The 23139-nt window shown below is 37.3% G+C and overlaps 1 protein-coding gene across 1 annotated transcript; it reads right to left on the bottom strand.

Annotated features, from left to right (window-relative positions):
* Positions 1–18252: 18252 nt before the first annotated feature.
* LOC131642568 (ABC transporter B family member 15-like) lies at positions 18253–22745 on the bottom strand. Its single transcript, XM_058912803.1, has 7 exons — positions 22462–22745; positions 22321–22375; positions 22045–22223; positions 21387–21844; positions 20744–21284; positions 19736–20590; positions 18253–19647 (listed from the first exon to the last, which is right to left on the bottom strand). The coding sequence occupies exons 1-7, from the start codon at positions 22693–22695 to the stop codon at positions 18253–18255; spliced, it is 3717 nt and encodes a 1238-aa protein (XP_058768786.1). The 5' UTR covers positions 22696–22745.
* Positions 22746–23139: the final 394 nt, after the last annotated feature.

The following is a 23139-nucleotide window of genomic DNA, read 5'->3' as shown; positions in this document are numbered from 1 at the left end:
TAACATTGCAGATCTAAAGTTGATGCCTCAGACGGTTCCAGAACGATCTAACATCGAAGATCTAAAGTCGATACCTCAGACGGTTCAAGAACGATCTAACATCGCAGATCTAAAGCTGATACCTCAGACGGTTCCACGATGATCAACTTTCAAAATCTAAACTTAAAGCGGCAACCTTGGACGGTTCCGAAACAGTCAACACAAAGACTTTCAAATCCTTCATCAAGATATAATCAATGGATTCATTCTGATGAACAAACCCTCAACACATTTACCAGGTGGCATCTGAAAGCCCATCTCAGGTAATGTTTCAATCTGCCAACAACATTTCGCAGACGACATTCAAATGCAACTTCCAACATCTCTTCTGATCAAGGTAAGTGCAAATTTTCAGGGCATCTAAATATTCAATCATCTTCTACCTTCAGATTTCAGACAATCTCTTCAGGTTTAAGAAGATTGAATAGGGGCAACTGTTATACCCCAAAATTTGCCCGCATCTTTTTTCAAGAAAACTCCAATCTGAAAATTAAGAGTCTCATATAATCATGGATTTTTATTTCAACAAATATCCTGACATATGAAATACTTAGTTTTTAGAATTTTTCTTATACAGTAATTTGGCTTGCAGTTGAATTTATTCTTACGCAAACGGCAAATACTGTTTATTACTTCACACATGCTATTTATTTATTTACAGATAAATAGTACTGACACAATTGGTACAGAGTTAAATCTTTACGCAAATGGCATTTTTATCGTAAAAATAGAGGAGGTTTAAAACCCCCGCTATTTGTTTGAAAAAATAAGAGAGACGGAGGTTGAAGACGACCACGCGTCCAAGCGTGGTTCGTCAGTCAAAGCTGACTCTTCCCTCCGCTCGCGTGGCTCTTGATCATTGGCTGGTCAACCAGTCTTCCCATCTACGCGTGCACTTGTGGGTCCCAGTCAGAAAGTTTGAATCTCCTTGGATTCAGCACATGTTCCCCACCATTATATCATGTTCCCTCAGGATCTGAGCCCTTGGATTTTCTCAACTCTCCATCCAACGCTCTCAGCCTTGCAGCCACACCATAACTCATCATGACTAACCACACATGATCATGCTCTATTTTATTTTTCTATTTTATTTTAGTTTCTTTGCAAAATTAATTAAAAATAGTTTTAAAAATCCAAAAAATACACAAAAAATATTTTTAGACTTCTAAAATAATATATTATTTTCTGAAATAAAAATATTTTATTTTTCTTCATAATTTCAATATTTTGTATAATTAATTAGTATATATTTCTATATTTGCTTTTTAATTATTCTAACCAATCAAAAAATCATAAAAAAAATTGTTCTTTATGTTAAATATTGTTTATATATTATAGACTAATTTTGTACATATTTTGAATAATTTTCTCTTTAAGTTTTAATTATTTGTATAATTATTTGTATAATTATGTATTAATTAGCTTAATCAATTTCAAAACAATTTCAAATCAATTTCAAATCAATTTCAAAATTTCCAAAAAAATTAGTTTTGTTTTAAAATTAATTGACAAATATTTTGTACATATTTTAAACTTAATTTCTAGGTTTAAATCTATTTTCATCTTTTTTTCTTCATTTTAATTTAATTAATCATGCATTAATTATAATTAAAATCAATCATAAAAAAATCCAAAAACATGCCTTTTATTTTTCTTGCAATTTAAATTCCTAGATAAATGTATAGGATGTCAAATTCATGTAAATAGGCTGGTTTACATTTCCTGCACAATCGATGTAATAGCGTAGATTTACTTTCCGCACTTTACATTTCCGCATTTTAATTTCCAGCAAATATAAACTGCGTGTATGTCAAAGATAAAATTGAACCGTTAGATCACTAACTTCAAAGATAAAATATCTGAATCCAATCACAATCACACTTGCACCTCTTAAGGTAATCCCTTCTCATTCTTTTCAAAATCAAAGTCAAAATTCTACTGTTTCGAGTACAAAATCGAACCTTTTGTTTATATCCGGTGAAAGGATAGATTTTTAAAGGAAATAGGATAAAGACCTTACAACTCAGGGTAGACCTCCTAGTTTGCTTGCTCAAATCAAAACAAACAAAATTCTCATATACTGTTGTTTTTCAAAACAAAACTTTCCAAAAAGACAATATTTTGTATACATCCAAACACGGATCATTACAAAGTTAACGTTCTTTTCAAAACATCTTTCGAAAGATAAACAAACATTTTGTATACATCCGCACAAGGATCATTACAAATTCAATTTACAAAGGTATTTGAAACCACATATGAGCATTCTAAAGCAATTGAAAAGTGATCGAAAAACAAGTGAGCTAAGCAAACTTAAGAGCCCATAGATAACCATGGATACAAAGGGTGCTAACACCTTCCCTTTGTATAACCTACCCCCTTACCCAGAATTTCTTAAAGGTCTTTTTTCTGTTTCTTTTATAAACCTTTCCTTAATTGGATAAAATAAAAGGTCGGTGGCGACTCTGTGAATTTTCAAAAAATGCGAAAGCATAAAGCGATAAAAAAGAGACAGTTCACGTATCTCTTCCGCTCAGAGGTATGGCCCGAAAAAAAATGGAGGTCCAAAGTAACCCTCTTTGACTAGACTCCACCAACCTTTGGCATGCAAGAGGTTTTCCATTAGTTCACTCCAATGGTCATAGTGACCATCAAACTGCGGAATCTTGGTGAGTGTTTTGTCGTCGCTCATCTTCTCTCTCTTGGATCACTTTGTTTTGCTCTGGCTCGGATGCCAAATGTATACTGTAAGTTTCATTGAATTGCAAATGCATCAGAAATGATCTACTTTATTCATATGTTCTAATTTCTTTTATAGGAAATACATAAAAACTGCAAACAACAGAAAATCCTAAAATAAAGCACATGATTCAACTAGCTCTACTAACAATGAGAATTTAGAAAAACAGAAAGTGACATGTTCTAACATAAAGAATAGGTCTTTATTGAAATAACTAAAACTTACACAACAATCCATCCCTTAAATTGAACTCGATCAAGAGTTTCAGTTCACAACAGTCATCCCAAACGCTTCTCTAATCATTTGAAATGATGTCATCTTCAAAGGCTTTGTCATTATGTCGGTCAGCTGCTCCTCAGTGCTGGAATAGACCAATTTAACGACACCTTCCATTGTCATTCCTCTGAGAAAATGGTATCGGACCCTTATGTACTTTGACTTCCCGTGCATGACTGCATTTTGTAACAACTTGATAATGACGTGTTGTAACAGAACATAACCATCTCTTCATCTTGTTCATGCCCGATTTCTTTCAATATCCTCCTCATCCAAATGGCTTGACAAGCACATTTAGCTGCTGTTACATACCCTGCATCAGTAGTTGACAGAGTTACGATTGGTTACTTCCTTGAGGACCATGCCACAACTCATTCACTCATCAAGAAAATATAGCCTGAAGTGCTCATACTGCCATCCACATCTCCCGCGTAGTTACTTTCAGTGTAGCTTAAGAGTGCACTCTTCCTTTCACGTTGATACCATATCCTAAATTCCATAGTTCCCTTCAAGTACCTCATGATTCCTTTTGCAGTAGCAAAATTTAACTCAGTAGGATTTTCCATAAAACGACTAATAAGACTTACCACAAACATCAAGTTAGGTCGTTTGGCTGCTAGATGCATTAAGCTGCCCACCATATGCTTATATAATGTTGAGTCGGCCTTCACACCAGCTTCATCCCGGCGAACCTTCTGTCCAGGGACTATCAAATTACAAATGGAGTTGTAATTTTGCATCCCAAACCTCTCAATCAACTCAATAGCATATTTTCTTTGACAAATAAAGCTGTCACCAGCCTTCTGCATCATTTCAATGCCAAGAAAATATATCATCTTCCCCAAATCAGTCGTGTCTAATTCATTCTTCACCAGAATGACCAATTTTAGATAAACCCACGACCATCTCTTTATTGCATAATGTGTGAAGTCCCTTGTAGCTGATATGCCCATATCAATGGTGCCACAACTCTGCCTTGTCTGAGATATCAACATGTAGGCATCTCTCCTCCTTTGTTTTGTCATATAACTCACCCAGTAGAATAAATATCCTATTAGCACTCATAACAAATTATGCTATTTTTCCTCTCAAGGGATGAAAGATGCTGCATTTTTTTTTTGATCTCGTCCTTTGAATAACACGTCTAAACCCCTTTCTTGAAGTTTCCCAATACTCATCAGGTTGTTCTTTAATTCCAGAATATAATACACATCGTTGACCACATAGTTTATTCCCTTGAGCAGTATCTTCACCACTCCTTTCCCACCAACCATCAGTTTGTGATTGTTTCCAAGCTTGACATTATGTGTGAAGTTAGTGTCCAAGCTTGAGAACACGTCTCTTTCTCCACAATTATGGTTTAAACATCCAGAGTCCACTAACCACACATCTCCTCTTCTAGTACCTTGAAAGTCCACATACCTAATGTGAAGAATTTCATCATTTTCTTCGATCTCTACAAAATATGCTCTATTGTTCCCATTTGGGCATTCATATTGGAAATGTCCAAGTTTGTGGCAGTTGTAACACTCGATTGTTGATTTGTTGAACGAGCATCCCCTGCCCCTGCCTCGACCTCTGTATGATCCTCTGCCCATGCTTCTGACGCTAAGAGCTTGATCATCTTCTTCATGACTGATCTTTTTAAATTTCTTTTCATGTACGGACATAGAGCTCTGTAGTTCGTCAATTGTCATCTTTTCTCTGTCTTTTGACTCCTTGATGGACACCACCACATATGTACTTGTCATTCAAAGTCCGAAGTATTTTCTCAACAATCTTCAAATTTGACATGTCTTCTCAGTTGCCTCCCATCTTATTGGAGACAGACATTACTCTTCCAAAGTAATCATCGATGTTCTCTTCATTCTTCATTTCAAGAACCTCAAAATCTCTTCATAGGGTTTGGAGAAGAGACCTCTTCACCCTTTCGTTGCCTCCAAACTTTCTCTTCATCGAATCCCAAATGATTTTGGGTGTTTTGCGATCGAAGATCTATTCAAACACAACCCGGTCAATTTCCTAGAACAAGTAGTGCTTCACTTGATAGTCCTTCATCTTGAGCTCCTCAAGAATCTTCTTCTGCGTTGCATTCATTTTGATTCCCTCCACCGGTTCGGTGTAACCCTCTTTGACTAGACTCCACCAACCTTTGGCATGCAAGAGGTTTTCCATTAGTTCACTCCAATGGTCATAGTGACCATCAAACTGCGGAATCTTGGTGAGTGTTTTGTCGTCGCTCATCTTCTCTCTCTTGGATCACTTTGTTTTGCTTTGGCTCGGATGCCAAATGTATACTGTAAGTTTCATTGAATTGCAAATGCATCAGAAATGATCTACTTTATTCATAGGTTCTAATTTCTTTTATAGGAAATACATAAAAACTGCAAACAACAGAAAATCCTAAAATAAAGCACATGATTCAACTAGCTCTACTAACAATGAGAATTTAGAAAAACAGAAAGTGACATGTTCTAACATAAAGAATAGGTCTTTATTGAAATAACTAAAACTTACACAACAATCCATCCCTTAAATTGAACTCGATCAAGAGTTTCAGTTCACAACAGTCATCCCAAACGCTTCTCTAATCATTTGAAATGATGTCATCTTCAAAGGCTTTGTCATTAGGTCGGTCAGCTGCTCCTCAGTGCTGGAATAGACCAATTTAACGACACCTTCCATTGTCATTCCTCTGAGAAAATGGTATCGGACCCTTATGTACTTTGACTTCCCGTGCATGACTGCATTTTGTAACAACTTGATAATGACGTGTTGTAACAGAACATAACCATCTCTTCATCTTGTTCATGCCCGATTTCTTTCAATATCCTCCTCATCCAAATGGCTTGACAAGCACATTTAGCTGCTGTTACATACTCTGCATCAGTAGTTGACAGAGTTACGATTGGTTGCTTCCTTGAGGACCATGCCACAACTCCTTCACTCATCAAGAAAATATAGCCTGAAGTGCTCATACTGCCATCCACATCTCCCGCGTAGTTACTTTCAGTGTAGCTTAAGAGTGCACTCTTCCTTTCACGTTGATACCATATCCTAAATTCCATAGTTCCCTTCAAGTACCTCATGATTCCTTTTGCAGTAGCAAAATTTAACTCAGTAGGATTTTCCATAAAACGACTAATAAGACTTACCACAAACATCAAGTTAGGTCGTTTGGCTGCTAGATGCATTAAGCTGCCCACCATATGCTTATATAATGTTGAGTCGGCCTTCACACCAGCTTCATCCCGGCGAACCTTCTGTCCAGGGACTATCAAATTACAAATGGAGTTGTAATTTTGCATCCCAAACCTCTCAATCAACTCAATAGCATATTTTCTTTGACAAATAAAGATGTCACCAGCCTTCTGCATCATTTCAATGCCAAGAAAATATATCATCTTCCCCAAATCAGTCGTGTCTAATTCATTCTTCACCAGAATGACCAATTTTAGATAAACCCACGACCATCTCTTTATTGCATAATGTGTGAAGTCCCTTGTAGCTGATATGCCCATATCAATGGTGCCACAACTCTGCCTTGTCTGAGATATCAACATGTCGGCATCTCTCCTCCTTTGTTTTGTCATATAACTCACCCAGTAGAATAAATATCCTATTAGCACTCATAACAAATTATGCTATTTTTCCTCTCAAGGGATGAAAGATGCTGCATTTTTTTTTTGATCTCGTCCTTTGAATAACACGTCTAAACCCCTTTCTTGAAGTTTCCCAATACTCATCAGGTTGTTCTTTAATTCCAGAATATAATACACATCGTTGACCACATAGTTTATTCCCTTGAGTAGTATCTTCACCACTCCTTTCCCACCAACCATCAGTTTGTGATTGTTTCCAAGCTTGACATTATGTGTGAAGTTAGTGTCCAAGCTTGAGAACACGTCTCTTTCTCCACAATTATGGTTTAAACATCCAGAGTCCACTAACCACACATCTCCTCTTCTAGTACCTTGAAAGTCCACATACCTAATGTGAAGAATTTCATCATTTTCTTCGATCTCTGCAAAATATGCTCCATTGTTCCCATTTGGGCATTCATATTGGAAATGTCCAAGTTTGTGGCAGTTGTAACACTCGATTGTTGATTTGTTGAACGAGCATCCCCTGCCCCTGCCTCGACCTCTGTATGATCCTCTGCCCATGCTTCTGACACTAAGAGCTTGATCATCTTCTTCATGACTGATCTTTTTAAATTTCTTTTCATGTACGGACATAGAGCTCTGTAGTTCGTCAATTGTCATCTTTTCTCTGTCTTTTGACTCCTTGATGGACACCACCACATATGTACTTGTCATTCAGAGTCCGAAGTATTTTCTCAACAATCTTCAAATTTGACATGTCTTCTCAGTTGCTTCCCATCTTGTTGGAGACAGACATTACTCTTCCAAAGTAATCATGGATGTTCTCTTCATTCTTCATTTCAAGAACCTCAAAATCTCTTCATAGGGTTTGGAGAAGAGACCTCTTCACCCTTTCGTTGCCTCCAAACTTTCTCTTCATCGAATCCCAAATGATTTTGGGTGTTTTGCGATCGAAGATCTATTCAAACACAACCCGGTCAATTTCCTAGAACAAGTAGTGCTTCACTTGATAGTCCTTCATCTTGAGCTCCTCAAGAATCTTCTTCTGCGTTGCATTCATTTTGATTCCCTCCACCGGTTCGGTGTAACCCTCTTTGACTAGACTCCACCAACCTTTGGCATGCAAGAGGTTTTCCATTAGTTCACTCCAATGGTCATAGTGACCATCAAACTGCGGAATCTTGGTGAGTGTTTTGTCGTCGCTCATCTTCTCTCTCTTGGATCACTTTGTTTTGCTTTGGCTCGGATGCCAAATGTATACTGTAAGTTTCATTGAATTGCAAATGCATCAGAAATGATCTACTTTATTCATAGGTTCTAATTTCTTTTATAGGAAATACATAAAAACTGCAAACAACAGAAAATCCTAAAATAAAGCACATGATTCAACTAGCTCTACTAACAATGAGAATTTAGAAAAACAGAAAGTGACATGTTCTAACATAAAGAATAGGTCTTTATTGAAATAACTAAAACTTACACAACAATCCATCCCTTAAATTGAACTCGATCAAGAGTTTCAGTTCACAACAGTCATCCCAAACGCTTCTCTAATCATTTGAAATGATGTCATCTTCAAAGGCTTTGTCATTATGTCGGTCAGCTGCTCCTCAGTGCTGGAATAGACCAATTTAACGACACCTTCCATTGTCATTCCTCTGAGAAAATGGTATCGGACCCTTATGTACTTTGACTTCCCGTGCATGACTGCATTTTGTAACAACTTGATAATGACGTGTTGTAACAGAACATAACCATCTCTTCATCTTGTTCATGCCCGATTTCTTTCAATATCCTCCTCATCCAAATGGCTTGACAAGCACATTTAGCTGCTGTTACATACTCTGCTTCAGTAGTTGACAGAGTTACGATTGGTTGCTTCCTTGAGGACCATGCCACAACTCCTTCACTCATCAAGAAAATATAGCCTGAAGTGCTCATACTGCCATCCACATCTCCCGCGTAGTTACTTTCAGTGTAGCTTAAGAGTGCACTCTTCCTTTCACGTTGATACCATATCCTAAATTCCATAGTTCCCTTCAAGTACCTCATGATTCCTTTTGCAGTAGCAAAATTTAACTCAGTAGGATTTTCCATAAAACGACTAATAAGACTTACCACAAACATCAAGTTAGGTCGTTTGGCTGCTAGATGCATTAAGCTGCCCACCATATGCTTATATAATGTTGAGTCGGCCTTCACACCAGCTTCATCCCGGCGAACCTTCTGTCCAGGGACTATCAAATTACAAATGGAGTTGTAATTTTGCATCCCAAACCTCTCAATCAACTCAATAGCATATTTTCTTTGACAAATAAAGATGCCACCAGCCTTCTGCATCATTTCAATGCCAAGAAAATATATCATCTTCCCCAAATCAGTCGTGTCTAATTCATTCTTCACCAGAATGACCAATTTTAGATAAACCCACGACCATCTCTTTATTGCATAATGTGTGAAGTCCCTTGTAGCTGATATGCCCATATCAATGGTGCCACAACTCTGCCTTGTCTGAGATATCAACATGTAGGCATCTCTCCTCCTTTGTTTTGTCATATAACTCACCCAGTAGAATAAATATCCTATTAGCACTCATAACAAATTATGCTATTTTTCCTCTCAAGGGATGAAAGATGCTGCATTTTTTTTTTGATCTCGTCCTTTGAATAACACGTCTAAACCCCTTTCTTGAAGTTTCCCAATACTCATCAGGTTGTTCTTTAATTCCAGAATATAATACACATCGTTGACCACATAGTTTATTCCCTTGAGCAGTATCTTCACCACTCCTTTCCCACCAACCATCAGTTTGTGATTGTTTCCAAGCTTGACATTATGTGTGAAGTTAGTGTCCAAGCTTGAGAACACGTCTCTTTCTCCACAATTATGGTTTAAACATCCAGAGTCCACTAACCACACATCTCCTCTTCTAGTACCTTGAAAGTCCACATACCTAATGTGAAGAATTTCATCATTTTCTTCGATCTCTGCAAAATATGCTCCATTGTTCCCATTTGGGCATTCATATTGGAAATGTCCAAGTTTGTGGCAGTTGTAACACTCGATTGTTGATTTGTTGAACGAGCATCCCCTGCCCCTGCCTCGACCTCTGTATGATCCTCTGCCCATGCTTCTGACACTAAGAGCTTGATCATCTTCTTCATGACTGATCTTTTTAAATTTCTTTTCATGTACGGACATAGAGCTCTGTAGTTCGTCAATCGTCATCTTTTCTCTGTCTTTTGACTCCTTGATGGACACCACCACATATGTACTTGTCATTCAGAGTCCGAAGTATTTTCTCAACAATCTTCAAATTTGACATGTCTTCTCAGTTGCTTCCCATCTTGTTGGAGACAGACATTACTCTTCCAAAGTAATCATCGATGTTCTCTTCATTCTTCATTTCAAGAACCTCAAAATCTCTTCATAGGGTTTGGAGAAGAGACCTCTTCACCCTTTCGTTGCCTCCAAACTTTCTCTTCATCGAATCCCAAATGATTTTGGGTGTTTTGCGATCGAAGATCTATTCAAACACAACCCGGTCAATTTCCTAGAACAAGTAGTGCTTCACTTGATAGTCCTTCATCTTGAGCTCCTCAAGAATCTTCTTCTGCGTTGCATTCATTTTGATTCCCTCCACCGGTTCGGTGTAACCCTCTTTGACTAGACTCCACCAACCTTTGGCATGCAAGAGGTTTTCCATTAGTTCACTCCAATGGTCATAGTGACCATCAAACTGCGGAATCTTGGTGAGTGTTTTGTCGTCGCTCATCTTCTCTCTCTTGGATCACTTTGTTTTGCTTTGGCTCGGATGCCAAATGTATACTGTAAGTTTCATTGAATTGCAAATGCATCAGAAATGATCTACTTTATTCATAGGTTCTAATTTCTTTTATAGGAAATACATAAAAACTGCAAACAACAGAAAATCCTAAAATAAAGCACATGATTCAACTAGCTCTACTAACAATGAGAATTTAGAAAAACAGAAAGTGACATGTTCTAACATAAAGAATAGGTCTTTATTGAAATAACTAAAACTTACACAACAATCCATCCCTTAAATTGAACTCGATCAAGAGTTTCAGTTCACAACAGTCATCCCAAACGCTTCTCTTATCATTTGAAATGATGTCATCTTCAAAGGCTTTGTCATTATGTCGGTCAGCTGCTCCTCAGTGCTGGAATAGACCAATTTAACGACACCTTCCATTGTCATTCCTCTGAGAAAATGGTATCGGACCCTTATGTACTTTGACTTCCCGTGCATGACTGCATTTTGTAACAACTTGATAATGACGTGTTGTAACAGAACATAACCATCTCTTCATCTTGTTCATGCCCGATTTCTTTCAATATCCTCCTCATCCAAATGGCTTGACAAGCACATTTAGCTGCTGTTACATACTCTGCTTCAGTAGTTGACAGAGTTACGATTGGTTGCTTCCTTGAGGACCATGCCACAACTCCTTCACTCATCAAGAAAATATAGCCTGAAGTGCTCATACTGCCATCCACATCTCCCGCGTAGTTACTTTCAGTGTAGCTTAAGAGTGCACTCTTCCTTTCACGTTGATACCATATCCTAAATTCCATAGTTCCCTTCAAGTACCTCATGATTCCTTTTGCAGTAGCAAAATTTAACTCAGTAGGATTTTCCATAAAACGACTAATAAGACTTACCACAAACATCAAGTTAGGTCGTTTGGCTGCTAGATGCATTAAGCTGCCCACCATATGCTTATATAATGTTGAGTCGGCCTTCACACCAGCTTCATCCCGGCGAACCTTCTGTCCAGGGACTATCAAATTACAAATGGAGTTGTAATTTTGCATCCCAAACCTCTCAATCAACTCAATAGCATATTTTCTTTGACAAATAAAGATGCCACCAGCCTTCTGCATCATTTCAATGCCAAGAAAATATATCATCTTCCCCAAATCAGTCGTGTCTAATTCATTCTTCACCAGAATGACCAATTTTAGATAAACCCACGACCATCTCTTTATTGCATAATGTGTGAAGTCCCTTGTAGCTGATATGCCCATATCAATGGTGCCAAAACTCTGCCTTTTCTGAGATATCAACATGTAGGCATCTCTCCTCCTTTGTTTTGTCATTTAACTCACCCAGTAGAATAAATATCCTATTAGCACTCATAACAAATTATGCTATTTTTCCTCTCAAGGGATGAAAGATGCTGCATTTTTTTTTTTATCTCGTCCTTTGAATAACACGTCTAAACCCCTTTCTTGAAGTTTCCCAATACTCATCAGGTTGTTCTTTAATTCCAGAATATAATACACATCGTTGACCACATAGTTTATTCCCTTGAGCAGTATCTTCACCACTCCTTTCCCACCAACCATCAGTTTGTGATTGTTTCCAAGCTTGACATTATGTGTGAAGTTAGTGTCCAAGCTTGAGAACACGTCTCTTTCTCCACAATTATGGTTTAAACATCCAGAGTCCACTAACCACACATCTCCTCTTCTAGTACCTTGAAAGTCCACATACCTAATGTGAAGAATTTCATCATTTTCTTCGATCTCTGCAAAATATGCTCCATTGTTCCCATTTGGGCATTCATATTGGAAATGTCCAAGTTTGTGGCAGTTGTAACACTCGATTGTTGATTTGTTGAATGAGCATCCCCTGCCCCTGCCTCGACCTCTGTATGATCCTCTGCCCATGCTTCTGACACTAAGAGCTTGATCATCTTCTTCATGACTGATCTTTTTAAATTTCTTTTCATGTACGGACATAGAGCTCTGTAGTTGTCAATCGTCATCTTTTCTCTGTCTTTTGACTCCTTGATGGACACCACCACATATGTACTTGTCATTCAGAGTCCGAAGTATTTTCTCAACAATCTTCAAATTTGACATGTCTTCTCATTTGCTTCCCATCTTGTTGGAGACAGACATTACTCTTCCAAAGTAATCATCGATGTTCTCTTCATTCTTCATTTCAAGAACCTCAAAATCTCTTCATAGGGTTTGGAGAAGAGACCTCTTCACCCTTTCGTTGCCTCCAAACTTTCTCTTCATCGAATCCCAAATGATTTTGGGTGTTTTGCGATCGAAGATCTATTCAAACACAACCCGGTCAATTTCCTAGAACAAGTAGTGCTTCACTTGATAGTCCTTCATCTTGAGCTCCTCAAGAATCTTCTTCTGCGTTGCATTCATTTTGATTCCCTCCACCGGTTCGGTGTAACCCTCTTTGACTAGACTCCACCAACCTTTGGCATGCAAGAGGTTTTCCATTAGTTCACTCCAATGGTCATAGTGACCATCAAACTGCGGAATCTTGGTGAGTGTTTTGTCGTCGCTCATCTTCTCTCTCTTGGATCACTTTGTTTTGCTTTGGCTCGGATGCCAAATGTATACTGTAAGTTTCATTGAATTGCAAATGCATCAGAAATGATCTACTTTATTCATAGGTTCTAATTTCTTTTATAGGAAATACATAAAAACTGCAAACAACAGAAAATCCTAAAATAAAGCACATGATTCAACTAGCTCTACTAACAATGAGAATTTAGAAAAACAGAAAGTGACATGTTCTAACATAAAGAATAGGTCTTTATTGAAATAACTAAAACTTCCACAACAATCCATCCCTTAAATTGAACTCGATCAAGAGTTTCAGTTCACAACAGTCATCCCAAACGCTTCTCTTATCATTTGAAATGATGTCATCTTCAAAGGCTTTTTCATTATGTCGGTCATCTGCTCCTCAGTGCTGGAATAGACCAATTTAACGACACCTTCCATTGTCATTCCTCTGAGAAAATGGTATCAGACCCTTATGTACTTTGACTTCCCGTGCATGACTGCATTTTGTAACAACTTGATAATGGACGTGTTGTAACAGAACATAACCATCTCTTCATCTTGTTCATGCCCGATTTCTTTCAATATCCTCCTCATCCAAATGGCTTGACAAGCACATTTAGCTTCTGTTACATACTCTGCTTCAGTAGTTGACAGAGTTACGATTGGTTGCTTCCTTGAGGACCATGCCACAACTCCTTCACTCATCAAGAAAATATAGCCTGAAGTGCTCATACTGCCATCCACATCTCCCGCGTAGTTACTTTCAGTGTAGCTTAAGATTTCACTCTTCCTTTCACGTTGATACCATATCCTAAATTCCATAGTTCCCTTCAAGTACTTCATGATTCCTTTTGCAGTAGCAAAATTTAACTCAGTAGGATTTTCCATAAAACGACTAATAAGACTTACCACAAACATCAAGTTAGGTCGTTTGGCTGTTAGATGCATTAAGCTGCCCACCATTTGCTTATATAATGTTGAGTCGGCCTTCACACCAGCTTCATCCCGGCCAACCTTCTGTCCAGGGACTATCAGATTACAAATGGAGTTGTAATTTTGCATCCCAAACCTCTCAATCAACTCAATAGCATATTTTCTTTGACAAATAAAGCTGCCACCAGCCTTCTGCATCATTTCAATGCCAAGAAAATATATCATCTTCCCCAAATCAGTCGTGTCGAATTCATTCTTCACCAGAATGACCAATTTTAGGTAAACCCACAACCATCTCTTTATTGCATAATGTGTGAAGTCCCTTGTAGCTGATATGCCCATATCAATGGTGCCACAACTCTGCCTTGTCTGAGATATCAACATGTAGGCATCTCTCCTCCTTTGTTTTGTCATTTAACTCACCCAGTAGAATAAATATCCTATTAGCACTCATAACAAATTATGCTATTTTTCCTCTCAAGGGATGAAAGATGCTGCATTTTTTTTGATCTCGTCCTTTGAATAACACGTCTAAACCCCTTTCTTGAAGTTTCCTAATACTCATCAGGTTGTTCTTTAATTCCAGAATATAATACATATCGTTGACCACATAGTTTATTCCCTTGAGCAGTATCTTCACCACTCCTTTCCCACCAACCATCAGTTTGTGATTGTTTCCAAGCTTGACGTTATGTGTGAAGTTAGTGTCCAAGCTTGAGAACACGTCTCTTTCTCCACAATTATGGTTTAAACATCCAGAGTCCACTAACCACACATCTCCTCTTCTAGTACCTTGAAAGTCCACATACCTAATGTGAAGAATTTCATCATTTTCTTCGATCTCTGCAAAATATGCTCCATTGTTCCCATTTGGGCATTCATATTAGAAATGTCCAAGTTTGTGGCAGTTGTAACACTCGATTGTTGATTTGTTGAACGAGCATCCCCTGCCCCGGCCTCGACCTCTGTATGATCCTCTGCCCATGCTTCTGACACTAAGAACATGATCATCTTCTTCATGACTGATCTTTTTAAATTTCTTTTCATGTACGGACATAGAGCTCTGTAGTTCGTCAATCGTCATCTTTTCTCTGTCTTTTGACTCCTTGATGGACACCACCACATATGTACTTGTCATTCAGAGTCCGAAGTATTTTCTCAACAATCTTCAAATTTGACATGTCTTCTCAGTTGCTTCCCATGTTGGAGACAGACATTACTCTTCCAATGTAATCATCGATGTTCTCTTCATTCTTCATTTCAAGAACCTCAAAATCTCTTCTTAGGGTTTGGAGAAGAGACCGCTTCACCCTTTCGTTGCCTCCAAACTTTCTCTTCATCGAATCCCAAATGATTTTGGATGTTTTGCGAACCAAGATCTGTTCAAACACAACCCGGTCAATTTCCTAGACTAAGTAGTGCTTCACTTGACAGTCCTTCATCTTGAGCTCCTCAAGAATCTTCTTCTGCGTTGCATTCATTTTGATTCCCTCCCCCGGTTCGGTGTAACCCTCTTTGACTAGACTCCACCAACCCTTGGCACGCAAGTGGTTTTCCATTAGTTCACTCCAATGGTCATAGTGACCATCAAACTGCGGAATCTTGATGAGTGTTTTGTCGTCGCTCATCTTCTCTCTCTTGGATCACTTTGTTTTGCTCTGGCTCGGATGCCAAATGTAAACTGTAAGTTTCACTGAATTGCAAATGCACCAGAAATGATCTACTTTATTCATAGGTTCCAATGCCTTTTATAGGAAATACATAAAAACTGCAAACAACTGAAAATCTTAAAATAAAGGACACGACATCACTTAGCAATTGGTCAGACATAACAACCTCCCTTTAATTTAGTAATTTTTTAGCAACTTTGAACATGATTTTAAATTATGTCGATCAATGTGGGTTTTTTTTAATGTGACTGAATATATAGTACATCTAAGAAGAATATCATGCCTTAGAGAATAACATGCCATTACATTAGAAAAAAGTTTATAAGAAGCGTGATAGCATTCAAAACCACTCTTAAAATATAGGGTTAAATGCAATTCATCCCCTGCCATTAGAGCGTGTTTCAGATTTGCCCCCCTGAATATTTTTTTAAGAAGACACCCTTATAAAAGTGTAAACCCAGTTTCACCACACCCTTTTACTACCAATGCTGACTGGGATTTGACTGATTGGCTGACGTGGCAAAGGAATTATTTTTAAAATTAAAATTCGTGAACATGTCTTTATGTTTACCCCCCGTGAATTAGAAAAGCTAGGGTTCATTGTTTGTGTTGGAGAAGACGACTTGGAAGCACAGGGAAGTGGAGGAAGACGAATCAATGGACGACAACGGCGAAAGTTCAGAGGTTAGTTCCATTAATCGATGTCTGTAACTTGCTTCTATCAATGACTTGTAATTTACTATGTCTGTTTACTATGTCTGTTGCGCAGTTTGGTGCCTTTTGTAATGAACTAATTATGCACTATGTCTGTTTACATATGTGCTTTTGATGGTTTTCTGAATTATGCACTTAGGTGCTTTTTGTGTTGACTGAATTATGCACATTTGTGCATTAAGTGGTTTTCTGAATTATGCACATTTTGTGCTTTTGGTATCAACTGAATTATGCACATTTGTGCTTTTTGTATTAACTGAATTATGCACATTTGTGCTATTGGTAATGAATCAAATATGGATTTGGGTTGTTTATATATGATTTTGAATTATGCACATATGTGCTTTTGGTTATTTCTCAATTATGCAGTAGTGTTTCTCAATACATGTGCCTCAGCAAATTGAACCAAATAAAACTGTTAACAAAATCAGCACACTCCTTCTATTAAAAAATGTTTCAAGTATATTACACATCATCAAAAATTACATCATTCAACCCTAACTAAATTAGACAAATTACATGAAATTGTAAATAAAACCAGCAATCATACAACACAAAACAAGTGCTATCCTAAGCTGCATATTTTTCCTTTTCTGAACTTCAACCTTCATCTTCACTTTCTCCAATTTGTTTGACACTGCTTCCAGTTTCATTTGTAGTATATCACACTTCTTACAAAATGGTGAAGTGACAGTTTCTCCTTTGTTTGAATTCGACGATTTCATCATCCCATAGAAATAGTTTACAGCTATTCTCAGTCTACACAAAATGAGATGGAACCTGAGTTAGCATATAGAAAAATCAATATTAGATGATGAGATAAACATACTCACCCCAACGCTTCGATATTTCCAGAATTTTCGGTTGGGGTTTTGCACTGTGTTGGCTCTCCACATCTTCATCGTTATACCACACCCACATCTGGGCAAATCATGCGATGATGCTGACCCAATCGTGCTCATTCGTGAACTACATCCAACCATGACTCCGCGATGATCGAATTGAATGGACGAGGAAGAACAGGGTAAGCACAGGGATGGAATTGAAACTGGTACGAGCAATTTTCAGTTTGGGGGAGAAAGAAAACCCTAGAAATCTATTTATTTTTAAGAAGATAACACAGTCAGCATAATTCCCTTGCCACGTCAGCCAATCAGTCAAAGCCCAGTCAGCATTGGTAGTAAAAGGGTGTGGTGAAACTGGGTTTACACTTTTATAAGGGTGTCTTCTTGAAAAAAAAATTCAGGCGGACAAATCTGAAATACGCCCTAATGGCAGGGGGTGAATTGCATTTAACCCTAAAATATAAATGTAGGTAGTATGACTTATGGATAGAAGACCAAAAAGTTTCAGTTATTTCCTAATATAATTAAAATACTTAAATAAGAATATGAACAAATTATGATATTTAATTTTTGTCTAATGATTCTAAGATAAATGATTTGTTCCACCACGATATTGTGAAGGATTCTCATATTATGAAAATACACAAAAATCAACACAAATTATGAAAACTGAACCATGTGATCATGCAAACAAACTATGATCAAGCTCACATTCTTGGGATGATTCTGAGTACCAATTACGCATGGTTTGTTCCAACGACATTTACTTTATTTTTATTCACAGAAATGATGGTATGATCCTGCTCCCATTAATCATTGCTAGATGTCATTTATTTTCCAAAATGTATGTAGAGTAAAACAAATGATATTTAACAAAGAATATAAATTCTGAAGGAGTTATTAAGAATTTGTAGAAAAGAAAAGTAAGAATAATTTTGAAATGATTAGTAAAATACCATTATTTCAATGCATGAAACTCAAAATTAATCTGAGGATAAACCTGATTCAACATTTTCATCCATAAGTTAAGAATAATACAAAGTGCTAATAAGGAAAAAAAACACAATTAAAAAGTTCCCTATGATTCACAAGCTATCTTTATTTTTTGAAACTGCATGTTTAGTTTGAAGGTTAACCAAAGAGTAATAAGCACCAGAAGGTCCATTAGCCAGCAAGGTTTTGTGAGTTCCAATCTCAACCATTTTCCCTTTATCTAAAACAGCAATAACATCACAATTTTGTATTGTACTCAACCTATGTGCCACAACCACACTTGTCCTTCCAACCATTACCTTATCCAATGCTTCTTGCACCACTTTCTCTGACTTGTTATCTAGTGCACTTGTTGCCTCATCTAGCAGCAACACTTTTGGATTCTTTAACATAGCTCTGGCTATTGCTATCCTTTGTTTTTGTCCCCCAGAAAGCTGCACCCCTTTGTCTCCACACCATGTCTCATACCCATCTCTCAAACCAGCTATGAAATCATGAGCATTGGCAACTCTTGCTGCTTCTATGATCTCAACTTCATCAATTTTGTCACATGTTGTTCCATATGCAATGTTGTCCCTTATGGTTCCATTAATCAATGTTGGCTCTTGGCTCACAAGTGCTATGTGTCTTCTTAGTGACTTTAGGTTATATGATTTTATGTTCATACCATCTATTGTCACACTTCCTTGCAATGGATCATAGAATCTTTCTATTAATCCTATGATCGTCGACTTTCCCGAACCACTTTGCCCTACTAATGCAGTCGATTTTCCCGCTTCAATTTTAATCGAAAAACCTTGAAATATAATCACGTTAGGCCTAGCAGGGTACGCGAAATGCACGTCACAAAATTCTATTTGGCCCGTTAGAGTAACTGGCTTAAACGTATTAGGCTCGTCTGTTTCGATTTCTGTGTGCCGATCTAGAATGCCAAAGATCGACCTCACGGTACCTGCACCTTTGGAAATATCTTTAGTCATGCTTCCAGCTTCACCTATAACCCTCCCCGTAGTTAACACAACCATAAAACTCTCAAACAACGCTTTCTTCGTAATCAACCCATCAACCAAAAGCTTCCCGCCGTACCAATAATTCAAGGACCAAGAACAAGCCGTGAAGAATTGCGAAAACCCAAGCCCAAGACCAGCAAACCACGCCTGTCGAAAATTCTCTTGAATCGGGCCTTGTTGGGCCTCTTCAAGCATTTTGAGTATTCTTTCTTGAGACGAAAAAGCAGTAATGGTTCTAAGATTTGAAACTGCCTCAGAAGCTAACTTGCTACTTTGTTCTTGGGCCTTAATAGATTTGCTTGAAAGGCTTTTGAGTAAAACACCTTTTGTGTAAAAACAAGCAATTATAATTGGTTGAGAAGCTATGGTAACAAGTGTGAGCCTCCATGAAATGACTAGACCCATAGTGTATGCTGTTGCAACTGCTGAAAATGTTTGTACCAACAAAAACATTCTGTCACCTACTAATGACCTCACCTAAACAAAAGATCATTCATCAATAATCATAGTTAAATTGTTAAAGATAGAAAGAAGTAATATTTTAAAAAATTCACTAGAAACATACCACATTAGCATCATTGGCAAGTCGAGAAGAAATCGCACCACTAGAATTTTGATCTTGATCGAACCACCCAACTTCAAAACTGAGTATTTTAGAAAGCATGCTCTCCCTTACACGTTTAGTCAAGTACTCTCCCATGTAAGCAAAGCTATAGTGTTGTCCAATATTAACCACCAAAGTTATCAACGACAAACCGAAAAACCAAAGTGAAAAAACTCTAGTCTTGTTTTTTATCTCCTCATGATCTGTATTAAAATACACAGATATCATCGATCCCATTGTAAATGCAAAAATAGGATGAATCGCACCAAACACCATTGCATTAAAACTCCCCAAAACCCCTTGCTTCCATTCTGGAGCATTCAATGCAAGTAATCTCCAAAAAGATACCGAATTATCAGCATCAATATCGTGGTTCTGTATACTAACATTAGCGAATTTATCTTCAACTGAACTGGTAAGGTCTGCCACCAAGGATGCTGTTTGTGTGTTTGTGAAAGTAGTTGTAACCGTTTCTTCTGATTCAGTTTTGGTTTGTTGAAGGCGAACGAGGGAGGCGTATAGGTTGTTATCGTTTTGGAGAAGCTCGTCATGTGAACCAATCTCGGTGACTTTTCCACCGTGCACAACAGCAACAATGTCAGCGTTTTGGATTGTGGAGAGACGATGAGCAATGATGATGGAGGTGCAACCAGTAGTTGCATTGTCGAGTGCTTGTTGAACGAGCAATTCTGATTCGGTGTCTAATGCGCTGGTTGCTTCGTCTAAAAGAAGGATTCTTGGTTTTTTAATTATTGCTCTTGCAATTGCTATCCTTTGTTTTTGTCCACCTGATAATTGAACACCTCTTTCTCCTACCTGTATCAATAATACAAAAATATATCAATTAGCGTTTCAAATAGGTTCATCAGCTTTGAATGGCGTGAAAGACAGACTACAGCACAAAGTCTGAAATTTGACCCTGAGTCGTCTATTTAAACAGAGTAATGCATGATAAGTGATGTAACTTACCTGAGTATTGTAACCATTAGGAAGCAACGAAATGAAATCATGAGCATTACAAATTTTAGCAGCTTCAACAATCTCATCTTCAGTAGCATCTTCTTTACCAAACATTATATTCTCTTTAATGCTTGTTGCAAACAAAGCAGGTTCTTGACTAACCAAACCCATCATTGATCTAAGCCATTTAATCTTAAACTTATGAATAGCCACTCCATCGAGGCGAATCTCTCCACCAATTGGATCATAAAATCGTTGCAACAACGATACCACTGTCGATTTCCCTGAACCACTTTCACCAACCAACGCAACTGTTTTTCCTGCTGGAATCTTGAGACTAAACTTTTTAAGGATAACGGTTTCGGGTCTTGTTGGGTATGCAAATTCTACATTGTCGAATTTCACTTCCCCGGAAACATTTTCTAATATTTCTCCTTTTGCACTGATAGAATCTATCTCAGGAACTCTTTCTATTACTCTCTTTATTCTTTCACCGGCCGTAATTGCATCCGAGAAATACTTCATGTTGGATAAACTAGCTCCTAATGCTCTATTTCATGTAAGATTATCAGAAACACAATTCAATTAGCATTCAGTTTTGTACGCATGATCTACTCGATAAGAAAAAGATAAGGGAGAGATATATACTTACAATCCACCGACCGTTATGCTTGCTCCAACTGCAAAAACTGTCCCTCCTTGAGCACCATGGTACATAACCATTTTGCTACCATAATAGCACAAGAAAGCCCAAATGGCAAACACAAAACCATTGCTTCCAATGGCTAAACCTTTCGCTAATCCTTGTTTTAAACCCAACTCCACAGTACCTTCTAGAGCTTTAGAGAAAGCATTCATGGACTTCTGTTCCCCAACAAAAGAATAAACAGTTCTGATAGAAGATAGCGTTTGTTCTGCAACTATACCAGCTTGACTATACTCTTCTCTAATCTTTCTTGATAAACTCATCAAAGTTTTGCCATAGATTAATCCAGGAATCACTAGAATAACGCAAAATGGAAATGCTACAATTGCTAGTCTCCATAGTATTATAAAAGGCATTATGTAACTTCCAATGAACAATGAAATGTTCATCAAAAAATTTGGAACCTGCATTTTTGTTTAATATATAAGAAATCAATTCTACATTAAGATATGAAATAATCATGAGCCTGACCATCTTAAGTTAGTTATAGTTTAGCCGTGACTACATAAATAGAAGCTATATTTAGTCACGGTTTAACTGTGACATGACAAATATGTGGCAGACGGTCTTGAATTGAGCAAATGGTGACTACAAATTATAATACCTTCTCGCTAAGAACATCTTGGATTAAAAGAGTGTCATTGGATACGCTAGTGATAATCTCGGAAGTACTTGTGATTTGCAAATCAAAGTAAGCAACATCTTGTCTAAGAACTGCTTTCAAATATTTGCATCTCATTTTTGCAGCTTGTCTTCCACTTGTTCTTGTCCAACAATAGCCCTCTAAAAATACGTAAAATAAAAAGGAAAAAACGTTAATAATTTTGTAAAGTTTAAATGAAAAGTATCAAATAAGATAAAACAAAATTAGAAAACTTACCAAGGAAACAAACAACAAAAGATGCACAAGCCAAATAGATCCAAGCCATTGCATTCTGCATCATGAATCAAAGAAACAAAACACTGTTAGCTATTATTATTATTATATGTGTGAGAGCGAGAATGTTTAGAGAGAGAGAACCTTATTGCTATTATGGATGAAAGTGTTTCCATCGGTGGAAGATGAAGTTCCATAAGTATTAATCACGCGGCTACTAAGAAACAACATCACAGGTGTAGTAAAGCCTTCACCAATGGCTCCAATGGTACCTAAAATCATAAGGAACCAATCTTGTGTGTCTGCATGCATGAAAATGGACCATATTGAACCATTCATGTTCTTCTTCCTTTCCTTTTTCTGATCCACATCACCCATTTTCTTGACACACTTTTTTTAGAAACAACAACAATAAGATTTCTCAGACTCACTTGATTTTGAAGAACGTTGTAGCATAGTTAAGAATTTATAGAAATCAGTGTGGTGGGGGAAAAATTATTTGGAATAATATAAATGTTAGTGGATTCTATTAATTTCTTGAAATTGAACCTAGACCATCATGGTTAATACTTTGAAGACGGTATATGAATAAAACTCACCGTTTGAAAATTGTACTGTGATGAATATGGAGTTGAACGTCTTTGACTTTACAATTATTGTTCTATTGCTTTGTTTGGATTCGGAAAGAAAATGAAAGGAAATAATATAAAAAGAATGAAATCTAGTAAAAATTAAGTTGTTTGTTAAGGGAAAGTAAAAAAAAAAAGTGAAAGGAAAGATATAAATGAAGTAAAGAGTTACTCGCTATTATTATAAACAAAT

This window comes from Vicia villosa, unplaced genomic scaffold (genome assembly GCF_029867415.1).
Source record: "Vicia villosa cultivar HV-30 ecotype Madison, WI unplaced genomic scaffold, Vvil1.0 ctg.005288F_1_1, whole genome shotgun sequence".
NCBI lineage: Eukaryota > Viridiplantae > Streptophyta > Magnoliopsida > Fabales > Fabaceae > Vicia > Vicia villosa.
The sequence above is the reverse complement of the archived record's forward strand: the minus strand, read 5'-3'. Positions and strand labels throughout refer to the sequence as shown.